This window comes from Myotis lucifugus, unplaced genomic scaffold (genome assembly GCF_000147115.1).
Source record: "Myotis lucifugus unplaced genomic scaffold, Myoluc2.0 scaffold_5, whole genome shotgun sequence".
NCBI lineage: Eukaryota > Metazoa > Chordata > Mammalia > Chiroptera > Vespertilionidae > Myotis > Myotis lucifugus.
Genome location: NW_005871053.1, coordinates 12,041,277 through 12,055,225, shown reverse-complemented (window position 1 = coordinate 12,055,225; position 13,949 = coordinate 12,041,277). Strand labels below are relative to the sequence as shown.

General features: G+C 40.7%; 1 protein-coding gene across 1 annotated transcript in view; it reads right to left on the bottom strand.

Moving 5' to 3' along the window:
- The window catches only part of LRP2 (LDL receptor related protein 2), a 194,145-nt gene that overhangs the window by 121,611 nt on the left and 58,585 nt on the right, over positions 1-13,949 (bottom strand). The window contains 5 exon segments of the mRNA XM_023743536.1: positions 8,282-8,401; positions 9,998-10,150; positions 11,288-11,404; positions 12,607-12,720; positions 13,279-13,389. Coding sequence (XP_023599304.1) covers positions 8,282-8,401; positions 9,998-10,150; positions 11,288-11,404; positions 12,607-12,720; positions 13,279-13,389 — 615 coding nt within the window.

The window sequence follows — 13,949 nt, the reverse complement described above, 5'->3', positions numbered from 1 at the left end:
GTGACAGCAATAAACTATTTGGAAAGGTCTCTTTACCCAGGTTTCTTCTAATGTCAAAAATCATCCTGGCTACTGTGGTTCAGTGGTTGAGGGTCGACATATGAACCAGGAAGTCAAGGTTCGATTCCCTGTCAGGGCACATGCCTGGGTTGCATCCCCATTAGAGGGTGTGCAGGAGGCAGCTGATCAAAGATTTTCTCTCATCATTGATGTTTCTATATGTCTCTCCCTCTCCCTTCCTCTCTGAAATCAATGAACCTTTCTTTAAATCATAAGAAAAATGAAATTAAAATTATTTTGACATGAAAAGTACTTCTCTTCAGCTTTTCATTAACTTATTACTCATTCGTTTAATCACTATTTATTGAAAGTACATTACATGATAAAGCTCTGTTCAATGCCATCGTAGTCCCACTGTGTAAAACAGTGATTCAAACCCTGGCTGGGTAGCTCAGGTGGTTGGAGTGCCATCCTATACAGCAAAAGGTTGCATGTTCTATCCCCAGTCAGAGAGCATATGGGGTATAACAGAGCGATGTTTCTATTTCTATTTCTCCCTTTCTCTCTCTCTCTCTCTCTCTCTCTCTCTCTCACTCACTTTCTCTCTCTCTCTTCCTTCCTCTCTCACTAAAATCAACAAAAAACATATCCTCAGGTGAGGATTTTTTAAAAAAGAAGATAAACCCTTTTAAAAAAGTGACTCAATATAATTGACCTATAAACAATACAATATAGAGGAGATAACAACACATACTATAAAGAGTCTTTCTTAAATTTAAACTATAAATCATAAGGGGTACAGAAATTATCCTATCTTTGGTAGACTGCTGCCAAATATTTCATTTGACATCCACTCTTCACCCTCCTTCACCCCACCCTCTTCCCTGGAAGGATGACCTCCACAGCCTATTTCCACAGAGTTCCCATGCCATGTAAATTAGAATTCCTAAAACTACCATAACCTCAAGTCTAGAATCGTCTAGATTTCTGGATCTGATTATATTTACAGCACATGTCAGAGTTTTGAATTGGATTCTACCACACCTGCTGGATGGCCCACCATCTCGTGACTCCTTAACAAGAAAGCTCAAGAACGTCATGGGAATAAGCTAGTGGTCCTAGTTTTCTCAAACATAACAACATGGGCCAGAATATTTTTCTTTCCAAGGATTGTAACTAATTTAAAAAAATGATCCAATTTGAACATGACAAGATAAAAGGACATATGACTACATAAAAAAGGTTTCATTCATCTGTCTCTTCTGTGCCCTCCCCTCAGCCCTGAGAAAACAGCACCTGAGGCTTCGCCTCAGTAGGAATGAAAGTACAGGACATTCGCCCTCAAACTTCCAGAGTGTCATGACCTCATTTGGAATGCAAGACAGATGAGACTATGCTTAAGGGTCTGAAGTCACCTTGGAGCAGGGAAAGAAAACCAAAAGTAGAAAAGACATAACTAGGATTCTGTGGGTGCAAATACCCCTCCTATCATGTGGGCTATCCGTACTTTAAAAGTTAGAATGTGTGTATAAATCCCTGTCACTTTTAGTGACTGAACAAAACTATAGTCCCCATTTGGAGAAAAATAAAGGCTAATTAATATCCATAGTCAATTACACTTAAAGGCAAGAAAGTAGACTTAAGTATTTTTTTTTAATCCTCACCTGAGGATATTTTTCCATTGATTTTTAGAAAGAGTGGAAGAGAGCCCTAACCGGTTTGGCTCAGCGGATAGAGCGTCGGCCTGCGGACTCAAGGGTCCCAGGTTCGATTCCGGTCAAGGGCATGTACCTTGGTTGCAGGCACATCCCCAGTGGGGGGCGTGCAGGAGGCAGCTGATCAATGTTTCTCTCTCATCGATGTTTCTAACTCTCTATCCCTCTCCCCTCTTCTCTGTAAAAAAATCAATAAAATATATTTAAAAAAAAAAAAGAAAGAAGAGTGGAAGAGAGAGGGAAAGACAGAGAGAAACATCGATGTGAGTGAAACACACCGATTGGTTGCCTCCCACATGTGCCCTGACCAGAGCCCGGACCAGGGAGGAGGCTGCTGCAACCACAGTGCATGTCCTTGGCCAGAATTGAACCCGGGACCCTTTGGTCCACAGGCCAACGTTCTATTCACTGAGCCAAACCAGCGAGGGCTAGACTTAAGTATTTTCATGAGCATAGGAAAGGCATTGGAAACTATATAAAACACTAACATTGCTTTACAATACCCACCTCCCACCCTGTTACTTTTCTTTCCTTTTTACTCTTTGTCCCTTCCAACTAACAAATACTGGTTTGAAAATAATTCAAAAATCCCTTTTTAGCTTAGACCCCTTTGGACATGCTCTGATCCTTTTGGCTGTGTGAAATCCCACCATGCTGAATGACCTTTCTGCCCTAACTCTGCACCACAATGTCATTCTGTCAACAAATAGCATGTCCTGTCAATCAGAAACAATAATCCTGTAACTGCCTCAGCACACCGCCAGGTCAAGACTACCAGCAGCAGATGAATGGTGGAAAGACATGAGATTTCGTGTCAGGATTATTCACTTTTATTTTTGATCATGACTGCGGCATTCACTGGGGAGCCATGTCTAAGATGAGAAATGTTGCATAGGTTTTCAACACCTGATGCCTCTGTAATGAGTCAGACACACAGAGGATGACATCCATACAGAGAGTATTTGTCGAATTAAAATGCTTGAAAGAGCAACCCAGAAAGATTTGAAGATGGCGGCACAGGTAAATGCCTGTACTCACCGCCTCCAACAACTACATCAAAATTACAACTAAAATATAGAACAACCATCATCCAGAACCACTGGAAAGCTGGATGAATGGAAGTCCTACATCTAGAGAAGTAAAGAAGAAAGCACACTGAGACTGATAGGAGGTGGGGAGGCACGGAATGGGCTGGTCCAGCACCCACATGTGCCGCTTTTTTAATCAGGAGGGAGGTCATTTCTGCAGAGGCCCCCCGGAGAAGCAAGGGCTCCCAGCCCCATACCAGACCCCAGCCTCGGATCCCAGACCTGGGAAAAGAAGTGCCTATGGGCAGTAAGAACTACAGGCTGTAAAAACCAGTGAGGATTGGGGCTCAGTGACACAAAGGCTGCTGGAGACCCAGCTATTTCCCTTAAAAGGCCGGCACTACAAACTGAACTTATAAGGTCCTGCTTCCTCTGAACTCCAGCACCAGGGCGAGGCTCTAGGAGACACATAAAAGGAGGAACTGGATTATTGGGTCAGAAACTCGGGGGCAGCTTTCTCCCAGACAGAGGTGCTCACAGGAATCATTGTTCCTATGCTGGGACCTACCAGGTCGCAGGGCTGACTGACAGCCATTTCTGTTTATTCCACCCTGATGATTCCCTAAGACCCCACCTCATCCATTTAAAATCCCACCCAAGCTGTGTGCAGTGGCTTTTGCATATGAATGGCCTGTCCTTGCTCAGGCTAAAATCTGTCAAACAAGCTGCAGCTGGGTGAGGGAACCCCAAACCTATCAATAAAAGACCCAAGACCTGGCACCAGCACCGGCCTGTCTTGCTTCATAGCTGGGCCTCATCTGGGCACTTCCAAATCCGATACAAAGAGGAGGAATCTGAAGATCTCTCTGTAGCTCCTGCTGGGTGGCCCCAGGCAGTGGCTGATTTTGCACCTCCCTGGAGACCCAAGAGCCAGTGTACCCAGTGGTCAGTGTCAGACCATACCAGATTACAACTCTACACAACCATAAGCAACACACTCAAGGGGCAGACTCAGTGAGCACCAAAGCCTCACTGAAGCAAGTCTGGCTCCAGAGGGGTGTCTCCTACACAGCAGCTCTCCCACTGTAGTCACAGCTAATCCTCACAGTCAATTGGCCTGGAGGTCAATTCCTCCCAGAAACACCAATAGCAATCACATCTCAACTACAACGAGACTGTGCTCACAGCCCATAAAGAGGTGCACCTAGAGCTCCCAGCTCAGGTGACTGGGGAGGCTGAGTCACTGGGCCCTACAGGACACCTACTACACAAGGCCACTCTACCAACTCAAGGAGATATAGCAGTTCTACCTAATACACAGAAACAAACACAGGGAAGCAGTCAAAATGCGGAGACAAAGAAACGTGTCACAAATGAAAGAAATGGAAGAAAGCAAACTACTGGATATAGAGTTCAAAACCATGATTATAAAGTTACTCAAGAATCTACTAGAAACCTCCAAAAAAATGGAAAAGGACCAATCAGAAATTAAGCACACACTGACTGAAATAAAGAATAATACACAGGGATTCAACAGTAGAGTAGAGGATTCTGAGAATCAAATCAACAATTTGAAATATGAGGAAGCAAAAAACACCCAACCAGAAGAGCAAAAAGAAAAAGAAAAAAATAATCTGAAGATGGTGTAAGGAGCCTCTGGGGTAACTTTAAGCATACCAACATTCACATTATGGGAGTGACAGAAAAAGAGAGAGAGCAAGATAATAAAAACCTATTTGAAGAAATAATGACAGAAAACTTCCCCTACCTATGAAAGAAATAGACTTACAAGTCCAGGAAGCACAGAGAGTCCCAAACAAGAGGAATCCAAAGAGGACCACACTGAGACACATCATAATTAAAATGCCAAGGGCAAAAGACAAGAGAATCTTAAAAGCAAGCAAGAAAAAAAAAAGTTACCTACAAGAGAATGCCCATACAATTCCCAGCTGATTTCTCAACAAAAACTATTCAGGCCAGAAGGAAGTGGCAAAAAATATTCAAAGTGATGAATAGCAAGGACCTACAATCAAGACTACTCTACCCAGCAAAGCTATCATTTAGAATTGAAGGTCAGATAAAGAGCTTCACAGACAAGAAAAAGCTAAAGGAGTTCATCACCACCAAACCAGTATTATATGAAATGTGGAATTGTATTCTTTAAGAAGAGGAAGAAGAAGAAAAAGAAGATCAAAAATATAAACAACAAAATGGCAACAAATACATACCTATCAACAATTAAACCTAAAAATCAAAATAAACAAATAAGAATCTAATGAACAGAATAAACTGGTGAATAAAATAGAATCAGAGGCATGGAAATGGAACAGACTGATGATTCTCAGAGGGAAGGGGGGGGTCAGGGAGTGGGAAGAGATTAAACAAAGATCTTATATGCATATATGCATTACCTATGGACATAGACAATAAGGTGGTGATGGCCTAGGGCAGGGCGGGTATTGGGAGAGGGGGGAAAGAGGGACATCTGTAATAATCTCAACAATAAAAATTAAAAAATAAAATAATAAATTTAAAATAAATAAAAAAGTCATTAAAAAAAAAAGAGCAAACCAAAGCAAATCTTCTAAAAGCTCAGCTGAAGTAACTGTAACTGGTTTCATAATGTCATATGTTGAAACTAATGAGTTCTCTTTACAAAAAGAGCAACATATAATCTTCTTTGAAATAAATGTTAACTCAGCTTCAAAACTCAAGGGCAACAGATACATTCTCGAAGGACAGGGAAGGTCACAGAAAAGGTCTCTGCAGGTGGCAGGGGCTCACATTTACAAAGGCCCTCAAATGTAGACTTATGAGCTGATCACCAAATGAGGTTATCTGTGCTAAAGTCCCAGGCACATACTGAAGGAAATGAAAGATGTTCATCATGGAACTTAAAACCACACTGCTTCCAGTGTGCTATGAACTGAAGGCTTCCTATAAATTCTGAAATTATCTTGTGTATCATATTGCAATTTTCTGTATTACATTCACTAATAGGTTCAATAGAAAAACCATGCTCTGATGGTTTTTCATTTCTTAATGGCTGAAAAAAAATTTTTTGAAGTGGCCTAGATTTCTGGCATATAAGAAGCCCTAGACACTTGGAAATATAACCCAAAGCTTATCATGGACTTAGATCTTGGGGAAAGATGTTGGAAATTGTGCTATCTGGACTCCAGCATGAGAAGAAAAAAAGAAGCCTGAGAACAGGTTGTGGGGGTCATAAGACTGAGCTATGGATTCTGAAAGAGTACGTCATTTTTACTGAAAAGATATAAGGCCTATCAAGTTCCAACTGCAAGGCAATCTAGCCCCAACTCCTCTCTGGGGATTGAGAAAGGAAAAACAGAGAAAAGCTGATGTCATACTGAGAATGTGGCTTCTGGTATTTCTATCGGAATTCCTTTTCTACTAAGAGAAAGAGGCAATGCCTGGACAACTGAAAGACTGGAAATCGGATTGGCAGCTGGGTGGCAGTCAAGGGGGGTGGGAAGCTGACATTTGCCAAAGACAAAGGAGCAGCCTACACTTACAGATGAGCTGCCTCACAGCAATGCCAGGGAGCACAGGCAGGGGTTCCAAAGTCAGTTAGCCACCCAACAAAGGAGGACATTTGTGTCAAAGATATTTTTAAATTTCTTAAGTGCATCCCCAGTGTAATGATAATGATAAAACACAAAAAGGGTTCTGCAATCTCATTTAATGCCAGCTGAGGGTCATAATGGTTTATTTATAAAGTGTTTTGAAATTATTAGAAATTTGGGGGTTTCTTAAATAATTCTGAGTAATCTCTAAGTCCTCAGGATCTCTCGCACTGACCTAGATAAAGCACTTGATCTTAAGATGTCTTGTTGAATATAGTTAAGAGGAGCAATCAGATCATGGGCAAACTTTGGGATATGGTCCATGATATTAGAAACCTAATATTCCCCACTTTGAACACCACATGGACAACGTCAATTGGATTGCTTTCCCAGACCAAAAAAAAGTCCCATGTTTTTTGGCATAACAGGTAAATCAGCCCCATTAATACCGTTCTTAATAACACTGAGGAACAGTTCCAAGTTTAACTTGTTAAACCAGAGTTTATTTCTGATTTTAAAAGTTTTTCTGGCTATGAGTAGTTATTAAGATTAACCATAATTATGAAAGAACAATTAAGTTGGATACCATGAGCTTAGACTAAAGACTGAATAACTTCATTGGGTTTATCCAACTTCAGTCTTTTGGACCAAATTATATGAATATTTTAGAAATTACTTCAGAAGAAACACTTTTATAAAAGTATTTCTTATGTATGCCATGGTTGCTTTTTTTCCAGAAAGCCTTGAAGAATCTCAAATTTCTAAGGAATACCAAATGAACACAAATATCCTGGGAAAACTAATTTTAATGAATCATTTCAGTTGCCTTCCAGATGCCTTTTCCCAACACCAGCAAAAACAAAGTTTTTTCATAAAACCTCTATGGTCACTTTCTGCTACTACATTTATTCACATATCAAAAATTAGAAAGAATGAAAAGAAATCAGAGCATTAAAAAGTCATGTTTAAATCTTGAAAACCTGAAAATCAATGGCTTGGCCATGTCTACTTTTCCCTTCATAAGAGCCCATCTTAATCACTGGTGCCTAGTTCAATACGAGCCATCAGCTGGAAGCAACATGATAGACTTTGTTCTTTCTTTTTTTAAAAATATATTTTGGTTTATTTCAGAGAGGAAAGGAGAAGGAGAGAGAGAAACATCAATGATGAGAGAGAATCATTGATTGGCCGCCTCCTGTGCGCGCACACACACACACACACACACACAAACACACACACACACACACACACACACACACACACACACACCACTGGGGATAGAGCTGCAACGTGGGCATATGTCCTGTCTGGAATTGAACTGTAACCTCCTGGTTCATAGATCAATGCTCAACTACTGAGCAACACCGGCTGGGCGAGTTTGTTCTTCTTAAATGTTAGCTTCAAGTAGAGGTAAAAATCAATGGGATTAACAACCAGCAGAGCATGGGCCAGTGTGGTCAGTGCAGCAGTGACCTCTTGATCTTCTGCTGTGTACCACTCTTTAGTTGCTGGACCTGGGAGAGGTTTGAGCATACTAGAGAAGAAGCCAGGGGAGCAGACTAGGGCACTTCATGGAGTTGAAGGGAACAGCTATATACCAACCGCAAGGAAGTATTCCAGTATTTAATAACCAATATGACCGTACCAACCCTACGTCCAAATTTTTAAAAAGAAATACAAGACTATTTCCATCATCAGGTAGTAGACAGCTATCCATGTGGCCAGTCAACTCACTGACCACAGAACCACTGTTTTGCCTTGTGCACCTCACAAAAACTCAGAATTAAATAAAACTACATATTGTTTAGGTGTTCTGCGAGGACTGTTGCTCTTTGTTATACAGACCATACTCCTATCCACAAGCACAAACTCTTTTTTGTCAAAGATCATAGACCTCATCAGTGTGGCAAGCACTGTGATTAAAGACCACGTGTTCCCACCTGTCACTTACCGACACATTTCCGGGTGTTATTTTGGTCCACGACATAACCTGGAGGACAATAACACGCCCCTCCAAATGGTGCCATGTGGCATTGATACTCACAGCTCAAGAAAGGACACAAACTCACATCTAAACAGAGAAAAACACTTTGTTAACTGAATGGTCCCCTCATGGTGATGGAAAAAATTACATTAAATTAAATTTAAAGAAAAAATAAATGAATGGTCATTTCTGAACAAGACTCATTTACCTATGAAGTAAGTACTGCTTCTTTCAAATGTAAAAGTTAAATAACCATGTAGTCAAAGCAAAGAAAATTTGTCACCATTCAAGCCTAACTGCAATTTGTGGTACGAAAGTTCAATTCATCTTTTTTAAGAAGTTATTTTTAAAGTTATAACTATTTATAGGTCATCATAAAAGCTATTTATGGAAAAATCAGGTCATAAGTCTCTTTGACTACATAATACAAAGGGTCAAGAATTCCCAAGTGACAGAATTGAAAATAACACCAAAAACATTAACTGTGGCTAGCTAGCTTCAAGTAGTAGAATTTCAGGTGACTATTTTCTTTCTGTCAAATTTTATATTTTCTATTTTATTTTGTACTATTTATTTTTGTTTCGCACTATGACTATATATCTCTTATTAAGATTTTCAAAAAGGGCCTCTAAATGAAATGGGGTGACGGGGGGAAGAATGCCATGTAAGTCTCTGTATATTTAAACATTACATGTTTTTTCCAAGGAGGAAAAAAAAAAGAGGCCTTAGGGTTACAGGTACATAGTTGCTTCTAGGCAAGTACTGAATACTTTAGAATGCACCATTGATGAAATCAAGGTCATAAATTGTTATTCTCTTACAGGACAGTCAGCTGTCCAGAGTTCACGGGTTGATGGTGGGGTGAATATTCTACAGCAGTGGTTCTCAACCTTCTGGCCCTTTAAATACAGTTCCTCATGTTGTGACCCAACCATAAAATTATTTTTGTTGCTACTTCATGACTAATGTTGCTACTGTTATGAATCGTAATGTAAATATCTGATATGCAGGATGGTCTTAGGCGACCCCTGTGAAAGGGTCGTTGGACCGCCAAAGGGGTCGCGACCCACAGGTTGAGAACCACTGTTCTACAGCAACAGAAAAAGAAGAAAAATAACTCAAGTATATAACCCGGGAACCAGAAACTTCTTTTTTGAAAATAATCAGACAAGACTTTTTCATAATTATAAGCGAGGGAATAAAATCTTCTTTAGAGTCATTAAAATTGTCATTAAAATAATTGTGCCTGGATAGAAGAAGAAAAAAAAGCTACAGATATTTGAAGCACTTCCTATCAAGAGGTGGAGCCTATCTCTTCAAACCATTGACACTGTACTTGGCCAAGTGACTTGCTTTGGCCAATAAGACATGACATACACAGAGGCTTAAAAAGAGCTTGTGCACTAGGGTTTGCCCTTTCTACCACCATGTAAACAAGCCTGGACAGGCCAGAGCTTTTATCGCAACATCCTGACAAGGGAGTGAGCTGGTCTAGGTCAGAAGAACTCCCCAGGCAACCCACAGAACTGTGAGAAATAATATATGTTTGTGGGTTTAAGCCGGTAAGTCTTGGGACAGCTTGTTATGCAAACACGAACTGATATTCTCTATATTTGGGATTCTGTCATTAAAAAAACAGAAGCATATTTATCTGAAAGATCCCAGGTAAATTTCCATACTCACCACAAGGTCGTGCCGCAGTGGCATTGCCTTCATCTTCCCCTGATGGGCAATCTAAAACTCCATCACAGACTTTTGTAATTGGGATGCATTTTCCAGACTTTGGACAAGCCCATTCACCTGGGTAACATTTATGAAAATGATGAGGACTGCTTTCTGTGGAGAGGGGAAAAAGAAAGAAAGTTACAACCACATGAGAAATGAAGCCGGTTATTTTTATTTTAATCCATGGTTAAGAGAGGATATAGATCAGGTAGAAGTCTCAAATGGCCTATATAGTTTCCAATTCTACTGGTGAACTTTTTTTGAGCTTCTAAAGAGTGGCAAAATGGAATTATTTAAGTTTCACTCTTTCTGGGGGAGGCAGCCCCCAGCCAGGTTATAAAAGTAAATTGCAAGTATGGATCTGGATTATCAACAAACTAGATGAATAACCCCTAAAGGAAGACTCAGTTACTTAAATCACAAATTACAGGAGAGGCTATTAAGGTAACACCAGGATTTCTGAGTTTTTATTTTGTTATTTTGGTTATTTCCTGAGTGAAATGTCAACGGTGTAAGAAAAACTATAACTCAAATGTAGGAAGACTACTCGTTGGGACACCGAAATGTGAAATCACTGCTGCTATATCTGGGGCTGGCACAGTATAAGTAACTTGCTTTATGGTGTGGGTGTTAGTAACTTCTGAACTATTAGAGGTATTGCAGAGTGAAGAGAGTGACTATTATTGACAATTTCCTTCTCATAGAACCTTTGAACGCTTCCCTGGAGAGCAGCCCCTCCTGCAAATACCAACCCCTGGCTCCATCTCTCATGGTGCCTCTGTGGCCTCTCTTCCACCACTGGATGTCACTCACTCTGATTGGAAATCAGAATTTAAAAACAAAACAAAACTGAACTGAACTTTTACCAAGATTCAAAGTCATTTTTAAAGGTTAGGTCAAAGGCAACTCACATTTCCCCCAGTTTTCCCTTCTTCTCCATCCTACTTCTTTGCCATATAAATCTAGTTAAAATAAGCAGTCTTATAGGGAAAGAGTAAGCTATCAAAGGGAGAGAGGTTACCCTACTATATTGCCTTAAGGAGGAAATTATAATATATGTTATATCTGAGTTCTGGGTCTTTTTAGTGGAGTCTCTTGCTTACCCCCCCCCCCCACCCCCATTAAGTCCCTTAAATCCCAGACAATTCTGAGACGTGCTTGACACACAGATAACTTTCAACAAGGAAAATCGGAAAAACAAGTTCTGGAAACACTTTAAGAAAACACTTTTCAATCAGAATCTCTTACCACATCCATCTTCATCTCCATTATCTGCGCAGTCGTCGTCTCCATCACAAACCCAGTCTTGATTAATGCAGTGGCCATTGGGGCACGTGAACTGATTGCCTCTGCAGGTCCCGTAGTCTGGAAACAAACCACAGCTGTACTCCAAAGACCCAAAGCACTTGGAAAAACTCACAGTGCTCACCCCACTGCCTAAACGGAGCTCCTAGAAACTGAAATGTCTTTATCAATTTAACTAAGTATCTTGACAAAAATGAAGAAAAGAGGAAGAGAAGGGGGAAAATAAGGAAAAGGAGCAAAGAGCAGCTCTGGGTCCGGGAGGTGAACCCAGGTGCTGGTCTATGTTTCTCAAGATTAAAAATAAGACAGTATTAGTAGCTGTAGGTTAACACAGAACAGAGGATGCAAACTAATAAAGATGCCATAGACATGCCAACATCTAACATTCTCCTACTTTACCACAAGCACTGGAATTGCTATTTAGGACCAAATGATTCTTAGTCACCTACTCCATGATGTCGCGTTCTTCTTTAATAAGGTCTCTAAAATAAGCCAAGGCACCAGAAAGGAAATCAGGCGTGGCTCATAGAAAATTAGGGTGATATTGAAAATACTGGATTACCCCTACGGCATGGGTGCCAATTCATCAAAATGGGTGTGGAGAAAAATCATAGATTTTAGTAAGTAAATGACCACAAAAAGCTGGCAATTTATTGGACTTAGTAAAACACTCTCAGAGACTTCAAGCTATATATTCCAATAAAGTGAGTCCATAGGTGGCAACAATAAGAGAGAGATGGCTTGCATTGCAAGCAACAGCATGGAAGGAAAAGTAGGATCAGAGTGGGAAAGTGGAAACAATGAAAGCCCCCTGCATCACAATAAAACTCTTCGGACCCTCCAATTTCAATGGGGTAAGAACTTCAAAGTAAAGAGGAAAGTGAGGACCGTTGCTATTAGGGACCTTCTCCTTTCTCTCACTGGACTATCCCTGCTATCAGACCTATTCCTGAGGTCTGGGTAACCTGAGAGTCCAGTGATACAGTACACCCTGTACCCTTGTAGCCTAAGGAAAGAATGCAAACTGTCCATCAGCAACCCTTCAACTCTACACAGATCCTTGGGAGATAAAGGAGCCAGGTCCAGTAACACTGCTGAGGCTCATGCCATGGGCCCTAAATGAACTTCTGGCTCCATCTGCCATCAGACATAGTGACCTTTTTGTTTGAAAAGAGTGATACATTGATAGGATGTTGAGGGGGTGGGGGGGCGGGGAGAGAACCACTCCTAACACCAGGACCAGCTTAAGGAAATCACCGTACTGCAAGAATGTTCATCGCTGCCGTCTTTACAATCTGGGATGTGGTCACAGACGTAGTCATGAGAGAGGCACTCCCCACTGCCACACTGAAACTGGTTGTGGGAACATCCTTCAGCTGGTACACAAGGTTAAGAAGGGAAAGAAAAGAGAGAATTTCAATTCCATTGTAGTCATTTAATCTCATAGGAAGATTCTGACTCATGTTTAAAAAGAAATTCTTATTATTCAGTAGTATGCTCGTAAATGTCTAAAAACTGCCCTAACTGGTTTGGCTCAGTGGATAGAGCATCGGCCTGCGGACTTAAGGGTCCCAGGTTCGATTCCGGTCAAAGGCATGTACCTTGGTTGTGGGCACATCCCCAGTAGGGAGTGTGCAGGAGGCAGCTGAATTGATGTTTCTCTCTCATCAATGTTTATGGCTCTCTATCCCTCTCCATCCCTCTCTGTAAAAAAATCAATAAAATATATATATTTTTAAAAATGTCTAAAAACTAGCTCTCCAGGGACAAAAAGACCCTGAATTATATTGTTTGCTAGTTTCCATGATGTAAATACTCCCACCATGGCTGACTTCACGCTTCCAATATGAATTCATTGAACACGAACTTGAGAAGAGATATCCATAATTTGCCAATAGAAACCAACTTCAGAACATCTTGTGTACATTACTTACTGCAGTTGTTTTCATCAGAGAAGTCTCTGCAGTCAACTTTCTTATCACATCTCTGACTAGTGTTATAGCAGGCTCCATTGGCACAAGTAAGCTGCTCACATGTTGGGTATCCTAAAGGAATAGAAATAGTTCAAAAACCTTAAATTAAGACATTCCTATAACAAACACTGCTTGAGTGACTACTATATGCTAACATTAAATGCTGAGCATATATTGGTAAATAAGAGACATGGAGATTACAGTTGGCCTCATGGAGATTGTGGTTGGATAGGAGAAAGAGACATTGATCAAATAATGACACAAATAGCAAATTACAAACTGGGTTATATGCTAATGTAGGAAGTAGAGAGCGCTGTGAGGGTGCCTAGTAGGGGGTCTGGGGGCCCAGGGAAGTCTCCCCTGAAGAACTGAACTGCTTGTGATCTCAGAGATGAAGAATGAGAACGAATCTTACTTATTTCAAAATGGAACCTTCTTTTACGTAATACAAATAGCATCTCAGGAAACTTATGTGTCTCCCCACATGCTTTGGGAAGTGACCCACATGCTTTGGGAAGTGAAGGGCTGTTTCTTTCACTGGAGGATCGTAGAAAGAAAGAAAGCCTAGAAGTCAGGAGACCTGGGGCCTGGAGTACCACCCAGTAGCTATTTACTCTTACTCAAAGCTGCCT